At 45.3% G+C, this 21,367-nt stretch overlaps 1 protein-coding gene across 2 annotated transcripts in view; it reads left to right on the plus strand.

Moving 5' to 3' along the window:
- The window catches only part of PIK3R2 (phosphoinositide-3-kinase regulatory subunit 2), a 183,069-nt gene that overhangs the window by 103,195 nt on the left and 58,507 nt on the right, over window positions 1-21,367 (plus strand). For both annotated transcript variants that reach the window (XM_029614323.1, XM_029614324.1), the window contains exons 3-4: window positions 19,253-19,345; window positions 21,205-21,282. In XM_029614323.1, coding sequence (XP_029470183.1) covers window positions 19,253-19,345; window positions 21,205-21,282 — 171 coding nt within the window. The remainder of the gene's footprint in view (window positions 1-19,252; window positions 19,346-21,204; window positions 21,283-21,367) is intronic.

The following is a 21,367-nucleotide window of genomic DNA, read 5'->3' on the forward strand; positions in this document are numbered from 1 at the left end:
CCCTGTTTCCCTTTTATCACCCTCCCTGTATGATTTTGTAACAGTACTCTCTAGTGACAAATTGGTAGGTGGGTTTTTTTTTCCTCCTTACAGAGTGAGAGTATGATTATAGGGAGAAGTCCGCCATGGAAAGTCCTCTCAGCGTGATACTAAAGCTAAGGAGGGTACAGAACTGCTCAAATGTTCCTTATCTCCTCCAATTTCAATAAGTCACCAGATTTTTAATGCCTAAGATGAAACCTTTCTGAAACATGCAAGTTTTTCCATCACAAGAGTATCCTAGACTTTGAGGTCATGCATCTAGCACAGACCTTTTTTTTTTTAAACCAAAAAAATGCAGTTAGCGAGAAATGGGACATCTAATAAGTAATGAGATTCCGTATGTCAACTGTATTTAAAAAATTGAATGGTGGAAGTGTTCCCAGTTGGTTTGGTGTTCTCAAGCCCACGTCCCTTTACTAATTGGAAATCAGCAAATGAGACTTGAATGTTGGTTTATGTTCAAAGGGACAGTCCACGTTAGCTGATTTTATTTTGCATGCCAGTGGGGGAACATTGTCCCTGACCACTGACTGTATTTGTGTAACTTTTTCTTAAAGTTATGACAAACTAGCTGGAAGAAATAAATGCAACTGGGCCCTCAGCTGTGTGTAGGTTTGTTCCTACCCCCAGCTGTCGTAGAAATCTAAAATTGTACCCATTTCCCCCCCCCCCCCCCCCTCTTTTTTTTTTTTTTTTTTTTTTTTTTAAGATTTCTGATAGAAATTCAGCAGTGGTTACTTTTTCTTAACTTGTGTGTGCCTCTGTTTGCCTCCCGATTGTGCCAGTGCCTTCGTTGTGCAATATGTTAATAAAATAGCATATAGTAACGCAGTAGATGACAGCAGAGAATCACCAGTTGGCCCATCCAGTCTCTGCCTAGTTATTGCTTTACAGGATCCCTAGCCCCAGCAGTCCCAGGGAGTAGGAATTGAATGAGGGAGCTTGCACTGCTTACTGGCACTCAGCCACTGGGTCTGCTGCTCCAGTAAAGTCTTCTGACCTAAGAGCATGGATGGGGACCCCTAATGAGCAGTTCATAATCTGGAGGGTGTGAGTGAATGGGGAGGGGAATGTAGAGAATTGAGATAGCTTTAGGCACTGTCATGTAAAGTGACTATTTTCTGTGCGAGATCCTGCCACAAATTATAGTGAATTTTCAAAGTAGGCCAGTATTGTTTGTCTTGTTGGGGTGAAAGAGTACATGTGTGTAATTTTAGCAGAATATATAAGGTTTTGCTGGGGCTCTTTCATTTTTGGTTTTTCTTTAATTGTAACTCTGATTTAGGAAATGAAAAAAAAAAAGTCAGAAGTCAGCTGGTGCATTGTGACCTTCATGGCTTCCAAAAGTGAGTCAGCTTTTCGCTAACTGTAAAGTCTGGGTCTATCCCGTCTGCAGAATCTGCAAGAAGTAGAGAGAGAGAGAGAGATAGTGGATGCCCTTCAAAGGGCTCTGCTCAAACAAATAGTAATGGAACCCACCAGGGAGGGTGTGATACTCAACCTATTTTCGAATTTTTTCGAATTTCTTCTATACCGATAACCGTTTGCACATCGTATTGGTGTACGAAACGATGTGCAAATGGTTATCGGTATAGTGCAAACGATGTGCAAATGATACGATGTGCAAACGGATACCTAGTGCTCACTAATGGGAATAATGTCTCTAATGTCCGGACAGGTGCCCACTAGAGCACCATTGATCATCAGACAGTATGGTTTGATATTGCAAATAAGATAGAGACAAGTCACATGAAGATTTGAATTTGAAAAATACAGACTCTAACAAAATGGGGATGTACCTGGAGAAAGAACAAGAAGACTGGGAGAAAATAGGCGAGGTGGAACAACAGTGGGCAAAATTAAAAGGAGCTATTACAAAGGCAATAAATCTATATGTTAGAAAAGTATACAAATGTACAAGGAAAAAGAAACAGATTTGGTTCTCAAAAGGAGGTGGCTGAAAAAATAAAGGCAAAAAGAACAGCATTCAGGAAGTATTAAAAGATCCCGAAAAGAGGAACACATGGAAGAATAAATACCTGGTGAAACTGAGGGAGACGAAGAAAGAAATCAGGGAAGCAAAAGGTCAAGAGGAAGAAATGATTGCCAGAGAGGTGACAAAACATTTTTCAGATGTATCAGAGAAAGAAAGAAGGCCCATAGTGGTATAGTGAAATTGAAAGGTGGCAAGGAGCAAGGTGTAGAGACAGATGAAGAAATGGCAGAACTATTAAGCAAATACTTCAGTTTGTTGTTTAAAGAAGACTCTGGAGAAGGACCATTGCTTTTGAGAAGACTGTAGATGGGAATGGGGTAGAAGAAACTCCTGTTACAGAAGTATGGAAAGAGCTAGGAAAACTGAAAGTGGACAAGGCCATGGGGCCGGATGAGGTTCATCCCGAGATACTGAAGATCAGAGATGTGCTACCGGGTCTGCTGAAAGATTGTTTAACAGATCCCTGGAAACGGGAGTAGTGCTGCAAGAAGAAGAGTGATTGTGGTCCCACGTCACAATAGTGGTAGGAGAGAGGAGGCTGGAAACTATCGGTCGGTTAGCCTCATCTCAGTGGTGAAAAAATTAATGAAGACTCTGCTAAAAGAAAGGATAGTGATAGTGGTTGAAGATTTGGCAGCTGGGATTCAGTGCCAAGAAGTGCAGTGTCAGGCATCAAGGATGCAGTAATCCAAAAGAGCTGTATGTGATTGGGGGGGGGGGGGGTGAAAGGTTAATGTGCACAGACTGAGAGGGATCTTGGGGTGATATTATCTGGTGATCTGAAGGCGACAAAGCGATAGCTAAACCAGAAGAATCCTGAGCTGCATAGAGAGAAGAATAACCAGTAAGAAAAAAGTCCTTGGGGAGGCCTTACCTGAAATACTGTGTTCAGTTCTGGAGACTGTATCTCAAAAAGGATAGAGAGGATGGAGGCAGTCTAGAGAACGATGACCATAATAGTGTGGGGTCAGTATTAGAAGACTTAAGAGGAGAGGTTGAAGGATCTGAATATGTATACCTGGGAAAAGAGGAGATGCCGGAGAGATAATGATACAGACTTTCTCACAGGACAAGCAGGATGGTAGTCCTCACATATGGGTGACATCACAGGATGGAGCCCAATCACAGAAAATGTCAAAGTTTCCAGAACTTTGACTGGCCCCTACTGGGCATGCTGCAGCCAGCAGGGTTACCCCTTCAGTCTTCTTTTTTCCGCGCAGCAGTAGCCTCACGGTTAAGGAGCTCTGCAGAGATTCCTGACAGGAATTTTCCTCACGAAATTGCTAAAAGTTAATTTGCCCCACAGGGGTCCCTCCTTTAACTTTTTCAAGCCGCAGTACTCCGGTAAGTTTTTAACCGTTTTTCGTCGATTCCTGTCGAGTTTGGCCCTCACGGCCTACTGGCCGTTGACCTTACCGCGGCTCAATTTTTGCCATGGCGTCGGGGTTCCGACAGTGCCCGGACTGTAATCACACCATGTCCATCACAGATCCCCATAAAGTCTGTGTAATGTGTCTTGGACGAGAGCACGATGTCTTGACCTGCACCAAATGTGCCCTAATGACACCAAAAGGTCGCAAGGCCAGAATGGAGAAGATGGAACTTCTCTTCCGTGCTCAGAACTTGACTCAGTCTATTGCGTCGACGTTGTCAGAACCAGCTCCGTCAACTTCGCGCCAGCATCGACAACATCTCGGCCTTCGACGCCCTCTACTCCCCCTCAGGACCAAGGGGATCGTAGAGACAAACATCGCCATCGAAAGTCTCGGACCATCGAGGGAGTGAAATCATCGACCTCGCCATCGTCTGAGCCGGTGTCGAAGAAACACCATCCAGAAAAGGCCCCGACCTTTTCGGCAACCAAGTCACCGAGGCAACCCTCACCCGACAGGGGATCGGGAGCTGTGACTCCACTTTTAACGGTGGTCCCTCCGGCTATGCCTCTGCCGCCTCCTGTTCCGGAGCCGGGGCTGCTTGCTCCAGGTCTCCGAGAAGAACTGGACCGGATGGTTGAGGAAGCCATCGACAAGGCGATGCAACGACTCCAGGTTCCTCCGATACTGGTACCGATTGTGGAACCGACCACCGACCCGATTCCGGCAGCGTTGGCACCACTGCTCTCCAGGATGGAAGCGCTCATTGCCGCTTTTCCACCAGTGGACCCCGGGTCACCAATGGCTCCGGTGCCTTCCCCGCTTACTTTGTCATCGGGAGGAGAAACACTGTTCCGCATCCCTCCATCAGGAATTCTGCCTCAGCCATCGATGCAGATACGTCCCTCGCCACCAATCCCACCATCGGTGCCGATACGCCCGTCGGCACCACCAAGCCATCCATCGATACCCTCGATGCCTGTGCCAGTGCCTTCGATGCCTTCATCGGTGCCTCAGATTATTCCTTCGATTCCATCAGAGCCTAGGCCAGGACCCTCGGGTATCCCGCCACCCTTTCCCCCTCTAGCTCCTAGAGGGGCAGGTGCTGATCCCTATATCTGGACTGATGATTCCTCACCAGACACCGATGATTTGCCTTCACCCACTGAAAGTAGAAAGCGTTCTCCAGAGGACCTTTCCTTTATAAATTTTGTGAAGGAAATGTCTGAATTGGTTCTCTTCCAATTACAGACTGAACAGGATGATAGACATCAGATGATGGAGTTGCTTCAATTCCTGGATCCTCCAAAGGAAATAACCTCCATCCCTATCCACCAGGGTCTTCTGGATCTCCTTAAAAAGAACTGGGAACATCCTGGCTCCATTGCTTCAGTCTACAGAAAAGCTGACACAACCTATTTGGTGCAGTCAGCTCCAGGTTTTCAAAAACCTCAACTGGATCACCAATCTGTAGTGGTAGAATCTGCACAGAAATGAGCAAAAAGATCAAAGCCTCACACTTCTTTTCACCTGGCAAGGAACAGAAGTTTCTAGATGCCATTGACCCAATATAATAGGGTCATTTTTAAGCAGATACAAGATTTAACAGACTCCCTCCCTCAGCAATTTCAAGAACAACTCCAAACCCTAGTAAACAAAGGGTTTGAGGCAGGCAAGCATGAGATCAGATCATCCTATGATATATTTGATACTGCTACTAGAGTATCTGCTGCAGCTATTTCGGCAAGGAGATGGGCCTGGCTCAAGTCATCCGACTTTCACCCTGAGGTACAAGACAGGTTATCCGACCTGCCCTGTGTAGGAGATAATCTGTTTGGCGAGCAGATTCAACGGACAGTGGCGGAACTTAAGGACCATCATGAGACCCTAAGACAGCTCTCTCTGATGCCTTCTGACTACTCTTCTAAACAGTCTTTTAGGAAAGACTCTAAGAAGTCATTCTTCCACCCGAAGAAGTCCTATCCGCCTCCAGCCAGATCCCGTTCCATAAGATCTTTTCAAAAAGCCCAGTCTCATCAGACACGGAAACAAAAACAGCAATCAGCTCCACTACCAGGTCCCACTTCAGGTTTTTGACTTCTACCTAGAGAGCAGCAGCTAGCTTCCATTGCTTCACATACCAGTGGGAGGTTCAACATCATAAGGCACTCAATCACCTCAGACCAATGGGTACTGGAGATAATTGCGCAAGGATACCATCTGAACTTTCTCTCCGTGCCTCCGGACTCCCCACCTCTACCGACGTGGAGAACATCTGATCACTCCATCCTTCTGGATCAGGAGGTCTCCCTCCTTCTCCAGTCCAAGGCAATAGAACCCGTACCCTATTCTCAGCATGGCCTAGGATTCTATTCCCGGTACTTTCTAATCCCCAAAAAATCGGGAGGCATTCATCCTATTCTGGACCTACGTGCCCTCAACAAGTATCTCCAGCGAGAGAAGTTCAAGATGGTAACCTTAGGCTCACTTCTTCCTCTTCTACAAAGAGGAGACTGGCTCTGCTCTCTCGACCTCCAGGACGCATACACTCATATTGTGATAACTCCATCTCATCGCAAATACCTGAGGTTTCTAGTAGGCCCCAAGCACTACCAGTACAGAGTGCTTCCATTCGGCCTAGCGTCTGCGCCACGAGTCTTCACGAAATGCCTCGTAGTGGTTGCAGCCTTCCTAAGGACTCAGGGTGTTCACGTCTACCCCTATCTAGACGATTGGTTAATCAGGGCTCCCACTCAGCAAGCTGCTCAGTCGTCCCTCAATCTAACCTTACACACTCTAATTACATTAGGATTTCTCTTCAATTACGACAAATCCTCTTTAGTCCCATCTTAAACCTTGTTGTTCATTGGGGCAGACTTGGACACCTTGCAGGCAAAGGCTTTTCTTCCTCAACAACGAGCTCTCAATCTCGTGTCTCTTGCACACCAGCTGCAGTCTCAGCACTCCGCGACTGCATGCCACTTTCTCATCCTCCTGGGACACATGGCGTCCTCAGTTCAAGTCACACCATGAGAGTCATGCAGTGGACTCTAAGGTCACAATGGACTCAATCCATTCAGCCCCTGTCGACCATTGTCCACGTAACCGACTCACTCCGTCAGTCTCTTGCCTGGTGGAGAAATCAGAACAATCTCCTCCAAGGCTTGCCCTTTCAGGCTCCAGACCCTCAATTAACTCTCACCACCGATGCTTCCAACCTCGGCTGGGGAGCCCATGTGGCCAATCTGCAGACACAAGGATCTTGGTCTCCAGAGGAAGCCAAACACCAAATAAATTTCCTGGAGCTTCGAGCAATCAGATATGCTCTCAGGGCATTTCAGGATCACCTCTCAAATCAAGTCATCCTGTTCCAGACGGACAACCAGGTGGCCATGTGGTACATCAACAAGCAGAGAGGGACGGGCTCCTACCTTTGTGTCAGGAGGCTGCACAGATATGGGTGGAGACCCTCTCCCACTCGATGTACCTCAGGGCCACCTACTTGCTGGGAGTGGACAATGTGTTGGCAGACAAGCTGAGTCTCACCTTTCAACCGCACGAGTGGTCTCTCAACCCCTCAGTAGCGAACTCCATCTTTCAACAATGGGGTTATCCTCAAATAGACCTCTTTGCATCACCTCAAAATCGCAAAGTAGATAACTTCTGCTCTCTCACTCGTAGCCAACATTATCAGCCAAGAGACGCGTTCTCCCTATCATGGCCAACCGGTCTCCTATCTGCATTCCCTCCACTTCCACTTCTCTCGAAGACTCTCGTGAAGTTATGTCAGTACAAGGGAACCATGATCCTGATCGCACCCCACTGGCCGCGCCAAGTGTGGTTTCCAATACTTCAGGATCTCTCCATTCGCAGGCACATTCCTTTGGGAAAAGACCCGCTACTAATCACTCAAAACGACAGGTGTCTACGCCACCCCAATCTTCAAGCCTTGTCCCTGACTGCATGGATGTTGAAAGGTTAATCCTTCAACCACTTAACCTTTCCGAACCAGTTTCCCGTGTCCTGGTTGCTTCACGGAAGCCTTCCACGAGAAAATCTTACTCTTACAAATGGCACAGGTTTACGTCATGGTGCTCTTCTCAGTCCCTTGACCCCTTTACCTGTCCAATCCTGAAGTTTCTAGACTATCTCTGGCACTTATCAGAGTCAGGTCTAAAAACTTCTATCAGAATGCATGTCAGTGCGGTAGCCGCCTTCCATAAAGGTGTTGGGGATGTTCCTATTTCAGTACAACCCCTTGTAACACATTTTTTGAAGGACTTGCTTCACCTCAAGCCTCCTCTACATCCTCCGGCCCCTTCTTGGGACCTCAACCTAGTTTTGGGTCGGCTCATGAAACCACCATTCAAGCCTCTCCAATCCTGTGAACTTCGCTATCTCACGCGGAAAGTGATTTTCCTCCTGGCAATCACTTCAGCTCGCAGAGTTAGTGAATTTCAGGCCCTAGTTACCAATCTGCCTTACACAAAACTTCTGCAGGACCTAAGTTCTTACCTAAGTTAGTTTCGGAGTTTCATCTCAATCAATCCATTATACTACCTACCTTTTTTCCCAGGCCCCATTCCAATCCAGGAGAGCAGGCTCTGCATACCCTTGACTGCAAACGGGCTTTAGCGTTCTACCTAGACCGTACAGCTGCCCACAGAAAGAGCACTCAATTATTTGTCTCTTTCCATTCTATCAAATTGGGGCAGCCTTTGAGTAAGCAGACTCTCTCCTCCTGGTTGGCGGACTGCATATCGTTTTGCTATCAGCAAGCAGGCATTCCACTTCAAAACCATGTTAAAGCACACTCTGTGAGGGCCATGACGACTTCAGTAGCACACCTATGATTGGTGCCGCTTCCTGACATTTGCAGGGCTGCTACCTGGAGTTCTCTCCATACTCTTACAGCCCACTATTGCTTAGACAAAGCCGGAAGACAAGTTTCCATCTTCGTCCAATCTGTCTTGTGCAACCTGTTTACAACGTGACGTACCAACACCCTTCTGCATGCCCGGTGGGGTTCAGGATGCCCTCTACCAAATTCCACCCTAGTTGTTGTGCCTGTTGAACGCCGTTGGGTACATTTGGTGCATGTTCGGACATCCTCAGCTCGGTACTCACCCATATATGAGGACTATCATCCTGCTTGTTCTGTGAGAAAGCAAATGTTGCTTACCTGTAACAGGTGTTCTCACAGGACAGCAGGATGTTAGTCCTCACGAAACCCGCCCGCAGTATTGGGTTCGTAACGTTTTATTATTTTATTTTTCGGCACTGCCTGTAGCTTTTAAATAAGACTGAAGGGGGACCCCTGCTGGCTGCAGGGTTAGTGCCATGCCTGGCATGCCCAGTAGGGGCCAGTCAAAGTTCTGGAAAGTTTGACAGAAGTTTTCCATGATTGGGCTCCATCCTGTGTTGTCACCCATATGTGAGGACTAACATCCTGCTGTCCTGTGAGAACACCTGTTACAGGTAAGCAACATTTGTTCTGATACCTGATAGATTTTTAATGATGCACAAACTTCAAACCTTTTCCCTTGAAAAGAAATCAGTAGAAATGGAGTCACAAAATGAACCTGGGGGGGAGGGACTCAGAACCAACACCGGAAAATATTTCTTCACGGAGAGGGTGGTGGATGCTTGGAATGCCCTTCCAGAGGAGGTGGTGAGGACAAAAACCATGAAGGAATTCAAAGTTGCATGGGATAAACATTGCGGATCCCTAAAGGCTAGAGGATGGAAATGAAGAAAAGAGTGCATGGGGGTAACTTGCTGGTGCAGTGGTTACTACCGTTAACCAATAAGCCTTGATACTTTTGATGCAACTGCAACATTGCTCTCTGCTTCAATGGCAGGGGGAAAAGGGGAGTTGGATTGAGACAACAACCAATCAGGACCCCAACGTTTACGGTATGGGGAACTGATAAGCATGGGGGTTACCTGCTCGGAGCAGCAATTACTACCTTTAACAGAAGCCTTGATGCTTTTGATGAAACTACATCATTCTCCATTTTGACGGCGGTGGGATGGGGTGAAAGATGAATTGGATTCAGACAGCCAACATGGGCCCTGACTTTTATGGTCTTGGGGTACTGATACACAGACATAAGGGAAAAAGCACAGGTCTGCCTCTAAGGCCAAGTCAATAGCAAAGCAGGTCAAGCAACACTATCTGAAATTTCAAGAAGGCTCATCACCTGGCAAAAATATTGTTAGCAGTACATTTTTTATGAGTTATCATAAGGCTTGGTAATAACTTCACGGAGTGGCAGATGCTATTATAAGAAGCTTGCTGGGTGGAGAGGCTGGAACATTTGGTCCTTTTCTGCTGTCATTTACTATGTTACTGTGTTATGTGCCTGGTGGTCGTACCTATGCACTATTTCTCCTAAAGTAGTGGTAGCTGTGCCTGCACTTGTACTGCAGTAACCCAATCTAAGCTGGAGAGGTCATCCAGTCCTGGTTTATGCCTTGTTCCCGGTACCCCCCCCCCCCCCCCCCCCCCCCCATTGCCTGTCTGCCATTCTGGTTCTGATTGTTCCCATTGATTTTCCCCTAAGAAATTCAAAAGTACAATTCCAGGCATGCAACAGAAATGAGGATTTCTATCACAGTAAGTGTGGCAAATGAAGACCAAAGTGGCCCATCCATCCAGCTCAACAAGATGTTTTGTTGTAACTGCCGGCCTCTTCTGGTTGACCTGGCCAGCCTGTGGAGGGTTCCCATATCTGCTTTTCTTTGTGACCTTGAGCCAGTCCCCTGACCTTCCTCTGTTTGTGCTTGGATAGAAAATTCTATGGTGGAAGGCATTGTGACCATGAAAGTGGTGATGTGTTCAGTGCTGTGTACGCTGCTGGTTTTAAATTATTTATTTTAGGGGACCCCCCACTTGCCTGGGGAAGTAATAGTATGTGATGTGAGGGTAGTGACACACATACATGGTGGAATTTTCTGTGGGGTTTTTATTTTTGGACTTGGCATTAAATTGGCACTTTCCGATCAGTTTGGTGAGGTGAGAGATGAATACGGTCAGGTAGTGGACATCACCATCTCACCAAAGCACGCGTCTGCCATAAAAACACTGCAAGCAGGAGCATACCTTGGGGGGGGGTGTTGAATTTTCATGCTGTAAGTATGCCCCATTGTTCATGCCAGCAGAACCTCCACGCCCACTCACTCCTGCTCCCAAATTTCATTGTATGCCTCCCAATCTGCAATCCCCCCTTCCTCTATAGGAAATGTAAATGAATTACAGGTCGAACACAGGCCGATTCAGTAACGTGCGCTCAGCTGAATGCGCATCCACTACCCCTTACACAATAAGGGGTTTAGCACATCCAAGTCCCCCAAAACTAATAGTACTCATCAACATGCATTTTCATATGATGAGTACTATCAGCTATGCACCCGATCCGCACATTTAATGCTCAGAAATTAGCGCTTGCCCATGGGCAGGCATTAATTTCTGAACAGCCTGAAAAAGCATACAGAAAATACTGCTTTTCTGTACATTCTCCGACTTAATATCATGGCGGTTAAGTCGAAGGAACCAAAAGGTTAAAAAAAATGTTTTTACGAGCGTTCGTTTTCCAAACCCGCTGACAGCCACCTCTCCTGGGCTTCCGCTGCTAAGGAGGCGCTAGGGGCGCGCATTATTGTCCCTAGCACCTCCTTTAGCATGACCCCTCATTTAAATATAGTATCACGTGCCCAGGAGCGTGCCCTGTTTCCACACGGGTTCGTAGTACCGGCCTGTAACAGTATTATCTCTAGCCAGCTATTGAGTTTTTCTGTTTTATTTTTTTCCTCTAAATTCTTGCTGAAGCCAAGCAAGATGGCTCATAAAAGCATAAATAGCTTTTTAAGCAGAACTGTGTGTTTATTCTGTTGAGGGATTTTTTTGGTTCCCTTTTCTAATCGCTCCTCTTTTTAAAAAAAAAAAAAAAAAAAAAAAGTCTAGAATGAATTGTACTAAAGGAAAAAAAAATGTACGGGGGGCAGCTTGCCAGCGTTCGAGGCTAGTTTAAACTGGTTGTGTTTGGGATGTCTTTTCCCCCTACTGCCTTCCTTTCCACACATCCTCCCTCCTAAACCCCCTCAAACCAAGGAACCCGTATACATATAATCCCAGGTGAGTGATAAAATGCCCATCTGCTCTTTAGGTAGGATTTTTCCCCCTCCCCACCTCGCACACACGCGCGCGCGCTCACTTTTTCAAGAAAACAAATCCCCTCCTATCTTGAAAGGTCTCCAGCAGAGATCTTGGAAGTCTTTTGGACAAAATACAGATGGCTTCTCTCGGCCTCTCTTTGGCTAAGATCCAAACCCAGGGTTTGGGCCATGAGCCGAGGAAGGGCCCCTTCTCATCCTTCTTGCCGAGCCCGAGGACTTGCATAATATTTTGGGGGTGGTGGAGCGGGAAGGAAATGCGTCAGCGCCTTGCCACCCAATGCCACTAGAAAGGTGGACTTGCTTTTTTGGCAGTGCCAAGTCTTTCCAGGCCGGCTTCTGCTTTTGCAATGAACCCTCCCCTCCCCCCCCCCCCCCCCCCCCCTTGTGCCAAGTAGCTGAGCCAGTCGCTGCTTGGGGCTGGCTTCCATGTTTAAAAGCAGTCCCAGAGGTAGGAAGAATCTGCTGACGAGGCACTTTCAAGAGGTTGAGGATTAATAACATAGCGGGGCTGGTGTGCTCTCCCCCCCCCCCCCTCCGCTGCTGCTCCTCTGCCAAACTTTTTTTTTTTTTAATATAGTGTTGCGAGCCCTGGACTTTTTCAGCAAGGTTTGGGGTGGGGTTTTTTTTTTTTTTTGGAGTTTTGTGCTTTGCTTTGTTTGGGTCTTTTTTTTCTTTTTTAACTGTGAATATAAAACCCCAAGTCCCCCGTCCCAGCAGTGTGTTCAATCCCAGCTCTCCTTGCCTCTAACATTTTGATTTTTAACCATGCTTTCCATAAAAAATGCATTTCCTGGAGTGTCTTATTTGTCTTGATTAGGTTGGAAGCTCCACAGATCAGGGGCTGATTCTGCAGTGCTGCAAAGGTCCAGTAGAACTATAGAAATGAGAAATAGTAATCACAGTCCTCTGAACTTTTAAACTGATCTGGCATGCACAAGGACCTCTTCATGAATTTTTAGCAGGATGTAGCGGGAGGGGTGGGTGGAGATCGGCGTTTAAGTTGCACAGATAAAATCCAGTCATGCTTTCCTTGGTGAAAGCTCTTTTTGGTTTTGTTTTTTTAAACCATAACCATAGTGTGAAATCTCAATATGCAGTATGTCCTCAAATTTAAAAACTGTAAAAGTTTGGGGGGGAGGGGGGGTTGCATTACTTTTGTTTTAAGCACATCCTCGATAAATTTAGAGTTTCCAAGGTGCTGGCTTTGGCTGTGAAAAATATTCTGCTCTCGTCGGAATCATAAAAGGGGCGTTACCTCGTAGCTTGAAGTAAAACAAACCAAGGGGATGAAGAGATCAGCAACGTTCTTTTCCTTCCCAAATAATTCAGTCCAAATTTACTTTCTAGAGCGCCATAGATTTACACCAGGGCTGTAGATCAGAAGTCACGGAGGGATACAGAAACATGGCACGTACGGCAGTGCATTGGGTTGATAGACCATTTGGAAGAAGCCATGACACAAGAGAGTGTAAGGTGCTCAGAAGGGCCGGGACTCGATACACAAAAATAAGGTTTCATGAGATCTACCCCATGAATGGATATTTGATTCCCCTTATTTTACTGGAATGGAGGGAGGAGTAACCCAAAGAAACATAGAATACAATGTCAGATAAGGCATTTTACCTAAAATCTGGAGAGTGGCCAGTGTAATCCCAATATTTAAAAAGGGCTCCAGGGGTGATCTGGGAGGAGTCTGACTTCAGTGCTGTGAAATATAGTGAACTATTCTAAAGATCAAAATCACAGAGTATTTAGAAAGACATGGTTTAATGGAACACAACATGGATTTACCCAAGGGAAGTCTTGCCTCACAAAGCTGCTTCTTTTTTTTGAAGGGGCTAATAAACATGTGGATAAAGGTGAGCCAGTAGATGTAGTGTATTTGGATTTTCAGAAGGTGTCTGAAAGTCCTGCGTTAGAGGCTTCTAGGAAAATTAAAATGTCATGGGATAGGTGGCGATGTCCTTTTGTGGATTACAAACCGGTTAAAAGACAGGAAACAAAGAGTAGGATTAAACGGTCAATTTTCTCAGTGGAAAAAGGTAAACAGTGGAGTGCCTCAGGGATCTGTACTTGGACTGGTGCTTTTCAATATATTTATAAATTATCTGGAAAGGAATACGAGTGAGGTTATCAAATTTGCGGGTGATACAAAATTATTCAGAGTAGTTAAATCACAAGCAGATTATGATAAATTGCAGGAGGACCTTGTGAGACTGGAAGATTGGGCTTCCAAATGGCAGATGAAATTTAATGTGGACAAGTGCAAGGTGTTGCATATAGGGAAAAATAACCCATGCTATAGTTACACGATGTTAGGTTCCATATTAGGAGTTACCACCCAGGAAAGAGATCTAGACATCATAGTGGATAATACATTGAAATCGTCGGCTCAGTGTGCTGCGACAGTCAAAAAAGCAAACAGAATGTTGGGAATTATTAGGAAGGGAATGGTGAATAAAATGTCTGGAAAGACACCAAAATAGGTGATATTTGGTATGTTATGTTTTATACCTTCTATTTTTTATTATGTAATTTGCTGGTCCCATTTTCTTTCTGTATATTGTTAAAGCTGAAGTATTTCAGTCTATGATTGTTATCTCCAAAAACTATAAATTAAAAAAAAAAATAAAAAAAAAGGAAAATGTCATAATGCCTCTGTATCGCTCCATGGTGAGACCACACCTTGAATACTGTGTATAATTCTGGTCGCCGCATCTCAAAAAAGATATAATTGCGATGGAGAAGGTACAGAGAAGGGCGACCAAAATGATAAGGGGAATGGAACAGCTCCCCTATGAGGAAAGACTAAAGAACATAAGAACATAAGAAAATGCCATACTGGGTCAGACCAAGGGTCCATCAAGCCCAGCATCCTGTTTCCAACAGTGGCCAATCCAGGCCATAAGAACTTGGCAAGTACCTAAAAACTAAGTCTATTCCATGTAACCATTGCTAATGGTAGTGGCTATTCTCTAAGTGAACTTAATAGCAGGTAATGGACTTCTCCTCCAAGAACTTATCCAATCCTTTTTTAAACACAGCTATACTAACTGCACGAACCACATACTCTGGCAACAAATTCCAGAGTTTAATTGTGCGTTGAGTAAAAAAGAACTTTCTCCGATTAGTTTTAAATGTGCCCCATGCTAACTTCATGGAGTGCCCCCTAGTCTTTCTACTATCCGAAAGAGTAAATAACCGATTCACAACTACCCGTTCTAGACCTCTCATGATTTTAAACACCTCTATCATATCCCCCCTCAGTCGTCTCTTCTCCAAGCTGAAAAGTCCTAACCTCTTTAGTCTTTCCTCATAGGGGAGTTGTTCCATTCCCCTTATCATTTTGGTAGCCCTTCTCTGTACCTTCTCCATCGCAATTATATCTTTTTTGAGATGCGGCGACCAGAATTGTACACAGTATTCAAGGTGCGGTCTCACCATGGAGCGATACAGAGGCATTATGACATTTTCCGTTTTATTCATCATTCCTTTTCTAATAATTCCCAACTTTCTGTTTGCTTTTTTGACTGCCGCAGCACACTGCACCGACGATTTCAATGTGTTATCCACTATGACACTTAGATCTCTTTCTTGGGTTGTAGCACCTAATATGGAACCCAACATTGTGTAATTATAGCATGGGTTATTTTTCCCTATATGCATCACCGTGTACTTATCCACATTAAATTTCATCTACCATTTGGATGCCCAATTTTCCAGTCTCACAAGGTCTTCCTGCAATTTATCACAATCTGCTTGTGATTTAACTACTCTGAACAACTTTGTGTCATCTGCAAATTTGATTATCTCACTCGTCGTATTTCTTTCCAGATCATTTATAAATATATTGAACAGTAAGGGTCCCAATACAGATCCCTGAGGCACTCCACTGTCCACTCCCTTCCACTGAGAAAATTGCCCATTCAATCCTACTCTCTGTTTCCTGTCTTTTAGCCAGTTTGCAATCCACGAAAGGACATCGCCACCTATCCCATGACTTTTTACTTTTCCTAGAAGCCTCTCATGAGGAACTTTGTCAAACGCCTTCTGAAAATCCAAGTTAGGACTTTTCAGCTTGAAGAAGAGACGGCTGAGGGGGGATATGATAGAGATGTTTAAAATCATGAGAGGTCTAGAACGGGTAAATATGAATCGGTTATTTATACTTTCGGATAATAGAAGGACCTAGGGGGCACTCCATGCAGTTAGCATGTAGCTCATTTAAAATAAATAGAAGACATTCTTTTTCACTCAATGCACAATTAAGTGCTGGAATTTGTTGCCAGAGGATGTGGTTAGTGCAGTTATTGTAGCTGGGTTTTAAAAAGGTTTGGGTAAGTTCCTAGATGGAAAATCCATAAACTGCTATTACGGTAATTAATAAGCAATAGTAGCTTGTGATTTATCTAATGTTTGGGTACTTGCCAGGTTCTTATGGCCTGGATTGGCCACTGTTGGAAACAGGATACTGGGCTTAATGGACCCTTGGTCTGACTCAGTATGGCATGTTCTTATGTTCTTAAGGCCTTCCTGTCTACCTGATTTATTTCCTGGTGTAATGTGATTGACCCCAGTTGGTCTCTGGCTTTCTCCTCGGTTCTTTGTAACTAGAGATGCTTATCTTGGGCTTTCTTGAATCCTGTTGTGTTTGTTTCCGCCACCTCCCCTGAAAGGCCATTCCATATTTGCCCACGGGCAAGACAATTTTCAGTCATTGATGTGGGCAAACAATGAATTACCCACACATGCTGGCCGTCTGAAAATCACGCAGTGTAGTTCATTCTGCATGCTGCTCCTCCATGCACGTGGCTTTGGATGCGATATGGGGGGGGGGGGCATGTTTAGGTTGGATGTTGGGAGGTGGGGGCGGGAGTGGGGGGAAGGAAAATAACATGCGTATGGGCATATGTGGAAAAAGCAGGTGTGAGTGTCCTATGGACAATTTGTAACCCCTCAGCAAGTTTCAAAGCCAAAGTGCATGCGTGCTTTTCTCTTTGAAAAGTGGTGCAGGGTCCACGGGTTAAACGTTCCCGTGGAATTTGTCCCAATGCGGATAGTTTGAATAATCCGCCCCCCCCCCCCCCACCTCGAGTGCACTGCAAGTAATTTCAGAATGACAGCGTTCCCTTTTGTACATTTCTTCAGCCTCACCTAGCGGGCTTTTAAAAATCTTTTCCATGTACTTTCTCTCTTCTGTCATCGGATTAGGGAGGATACTATTTCAGGCCCCTCCCCCCTCCTTTACATGGAACCTTATAGGAATGTGGGCAAAGCCTATCTGAGATTCAATGCCTATCTGAGATTCAATGCCAAGAAGTGCAAAGTCATGCATATGGGGAGTGGAAATCCGAATGAACTGTATTCGATGGGGGGGGAAAGGCTGATGTGCACGGAGCAGGAGAGGGACCTTGGGGTGATAGTGTCTAATGATATGAAGTCTGCGAAACAATGCAACAAGGCGATAGCAAAAGCCAGAAGAATGCTGGGCTGCATAGAGAGAGGAATATCGAGTAAGAAAAGGGAAGTGATTATTCCCTTGTACAGGTCCTTGGTGAGGCCTCACCTGGAGTACTGTGTTCAGTTCTGGAGACCGTATCTACAAAAAGACAAAGACAAGATGGAAGCGGTACAGAGAAGGGCGACCAGGTAGGTGGAGGATCTTCATCGGATGACGTACGAGGAGAGATTGAAGAATCTAAATATGTACTCCCTGGAGGAAAGGAGGAGCAGAGGTGATATGTTCATGAAAGCATTTCCAGACCCTTAAGGATTCACTTCCATCAATTGCAGCAAAATCAAATACAGCAATACTGAACATTTTCTATCAAATAAAATATTTATTTAAAAGAACAATTATTTAATTGAACATTCTCTTCTAACTGAATCAGACACTACAAACCAATCACTACAATGTTTTACTTCTTGTTAAACTTGTTTATCTTTCCTTTAACTCTAATCCCAGTTAGAATAACCCCTGTTTTATTGTAACTTTCTCTTCCGTGCACTTGTTTATACTCCTGTAATGTATACTCTTATGTTTTAGTTATGTAGTTATAATGTATTGATCACCCCTTGTTTTATGTAAACCGACATGATACGTACTCCCGTGAATGCCGGTATAGAAAAACACAAATAAATAAAATAAATAAAATAAATGATACAGACTTTCAGATACTTGAAAGGTTTTAATGATCCAAAGACAACGACAAACCTTTTCCGTAGGAAAAAAATCAGCAGAACCAGGGGTCACGATTTGAAGCTCCAGGGAGGAAGATTCAGAACCAACGTCAGGAAGTATTTCTTCACGGAGAGGGTGGTGGATGCCTGGAATGCCCTTCCAGAGGAAGTGGTGAAGACCAGAACTGTGAAGGACTTCAAAGGGGCGTGGGATAAACACTGTGGATCCATAAATTCAAGAGGCCGCCAATGAAGAGTGGGGGACTCGCCAGAATGATGGCTACTGCCTGGAGACAATACCCTTATTCCATAAACATATACATGGTTACTGTGACTCCAACATCACTCTAAGCTTCAACAGCAAGAGGAAATATGGAAAAAAGGATTTGCACTCACAAAGAGGGGAGTAGCTGGCTTGTTACGGCGGTTACTACCCCAAACCAAATAAGCCTGATACTTCACTTTCAATGCATATCCAGCATAGTTCTCTGCTTCAACGGCAGGGGAGAAGAAAAACTGATACTTCACACATCCAGCAGAGCTCTCTGCTTCAACAGCAGGGGAGAAGAAAAAAGGGTTCGCACTCACAAAGCGGGGAGTAGCTGGCTTGTTACGGCGGTTACTACCCCAAACCAAATGTGCCTGATACTTCACTTTCGATGCATATCCAGCATGGCTCTCTGCTTCAACGGCATGGGAGAAAGACTGATACATCACGCATTTCCAGCATAGCTCTCTGCTTCAACGGCAGGGGAAAAGAAAAACAACCAATAAGGGCTGTATAACATAGTCTGGGTAAAACTAATAAGCATGGGTGTAGCTTGCTTATTGCGGCGGTTACTACCCCTACTACCCCTAACTAATCAAGCTAGATATTTCACTTGGATGCAGCTCCATCACTGCTCTCTACATTAATGGTGGGGGTGGAAGGGAAATAGAACCAAGAGCTAAGAGAAACAGATAAGTATGAGAGAAAAGATGTGTGGGGCTTGCTGGGCAGACTGGATGGGCCGTTTGGTCTTCATCTGCCGTCATTTCTATGTTTCTATGTTTCTATGTGTATATCAAGGGGGAGGCGCAGGTCAAAACATTACAACTTGGTCCCTGACATTAACTGTGAATATATATATATATATTATTACTAGTACTGTTTATTAATAAAAAAGTGCTACTAAAACGTGTGTGGCACAGTAAGGACACACATTAGAGACATCCCTGCTCTGTGGAGTTTACAGTCTAGTTAAGATGCTCAGAGCAAACCAAGGAATGTCAATATACATAGGTGGTAAACTCTACACATTGATCTGTGTGATTATACACTGGTTTTGAATGTAAACACTGTTAGGATATATTGAATTTCAGGGTGTTCTGCAAGGATAAATCTGAACCAATGAATATCCAGGCTTATTCCAACAAGGGGTTTTTTTCCCCATCCCCCACCAAACACTCCTCATATCCTTTTTTTTTTTTTCTTTTAAAACAGGTATACTGTTGCCAGATTTAACAGAACAATTCTCCCCTCCCGAAAATGCACCTCCGATACTGTTGAAGTTGGTGGAAGCCATTGAGAAGAAAGGTAAGAGCCCCAGAGGAAAGCTGTAGTGTCCAGAAAAGCCATATTTCCACTCCACCTCGACCACATGCACGTACAAGAAAATGTAGAGGTACCTGTCTTCTGCATGGCACGCAAATCACATTGGTTGTGTTTGGTACCATTAAGATGCCAGTTTTGAAACTCTTTGGTTTCAACCCCTCACTGGTCCCACTGCTTTCTTACCTTCGGAAGAGTTTCACCAATTCATTCTCTCTCTCTCGCGCGCACATTCACTCTCGCACACTCACACACACACTATTAGCTCTGACATTACCAGTATACTAGATGACAGCATACCGGGGCTGCTGATGCCGTGAACAGAACCCTGGTACTGGCCAGTAGGATCCAAATCAAGTGTGTGGGGTGGGGGAGAAAAGAGAGGGGGGAGTGGGTTGTCCAAGAGCAGATCACAGCCAAAAGGATGGGAGAAAACCATACAAGGAGCTGCTGGAGAGAGGAATTCTAGTTTTCGCTTTGAGCAGAGGTGTATGATTATTTGTATCGTAGGTAGCCTTTCTGCATTGGTTCTTGTCCCATAAAACCAACTGTGATGTGTCATTAGATTGCAGCAGGTCTGTGTCAAGGTCCTGAGGTTTGGTGATACAGTTTTGATCTAGATATATTTATTAAAAGCATTGTAAAGAAAACCTCACACAGTCTACACCCAAATGGCAGAGGGAGCAGATTTCCACCGGGGTCGTCAAAGTTCCACAGCAATACGTTGTTCTCAACCATGGGCATAGAGCAATGCTTTTGTTTCTTCCCCTACTAGCCTTCAGAAGAGAGCGCGGACCCGGAGGAGATTTGTGCTTTTGTCTCATGTCGGTGGTCAGCCCTGACTGCAGATGTGGTTGGATGCATCTTTTTGCCTGGTGTCATCAGCTGTCCAGGAGAAGGGCAGACCTTACTATTGACCCTGATGTGGGATTTTGTGTTGATGAAACACCTTGGTTTTTTTTGTACTGGTCCTTCTGCCCCACCGCCCCCAGTAAAAATAAATAAAGATATAACTTTTAAAAATAGAAAGACCTCTTATAATTGGGGAAATGGGGTCTTGTCTCTCTGTTAGTGATATAACTTCCCGCTCAGCCCCATGGCAGTGTTAACTCCGCGGGAGCGCTCCCTTTCTGTATGCACGTTTACAGGCATGTGAGCAGATGTAAGCCAGGCAGAGAGGAGCTCTGATTTGGCAGGATGCCGATAGCACGACTTCTGGCCAGTGGGTGTGCGAGAGCTTGCCCGTCTGCGGACGCTGCCAATCCCCGAATGGTGTTGGCTGTGGCTTGGCGCTTTCTACAACCTCTGCATGAGGACCCTGTGCCTGGGCAGAGTCAGATCCCAGCACGGGGTGCTTCAGGCAGTTGTCCTTCCCAGGTAGGCGGCGCGAGTCCCAGTCCTAACATGGTAGTATAAATTGAAATTTGAGCGCAAGCGCTATGATGAGAGACCTGCTTTTATTACTACAAAGTATATTTTACCCAGTACGGCCTCCGCAGTAGCTGATACGTGTTCCTAACATTCCCCACTCTTTAATCTTTCAAACTGATGCGCTGGGGCCATCCACCCACTTGACGGAGTTTAGTTGTGTTCATAGCTAACGTGTAACCCTTCGTCTGCGGCTTACAGTATTTATTATCCTACAATAGCTCCTGCTTGACTTACAAAATTAAACTGGTGGCACTGTCTTTAGTTCGTTTTAAGGTTGTGGTGCATTGGAGCCACTCCTCCCCTCTCTTCCCAGCGCTTTCTTGGGCCAAAGATTTAACGCCTGGTCCAGGAGACCTTGTTTTAAGTACAGTTGGAGAGCTGATTTATAACCTCCCGCTGACCTTTTCCTACAGGTTTGGACAGTGAGCTGCTGTACCGCACATCTGGCTCCTCCGTGGCTGGCTCCGAACTGAGACAGGCTCTGAAAACTGGTAGGAACCAGATCTGTACCGAGGTTTGTGGATGAGGGGGAGAAGGGGAGGCTGGAAAGATCCAAGTCCCTTTCAGATGGAGAGG

This window comes from Rhinatrema bivittatum, chromosome 8 (assembly GCF_901001135.1).
Source record: "Rhinatrema bivittatum chromosome 8, aRhiBiv1.1, whole genome shotgun sequence".
NCBI classification, from domain to species: domain Eukaryota; kingdom Metazoa; phylum Chordata; class Amphibia; order Gymnophiona; family Rhinatrematidae; genus Rhinatrema; species Rhinatrema bivittatum.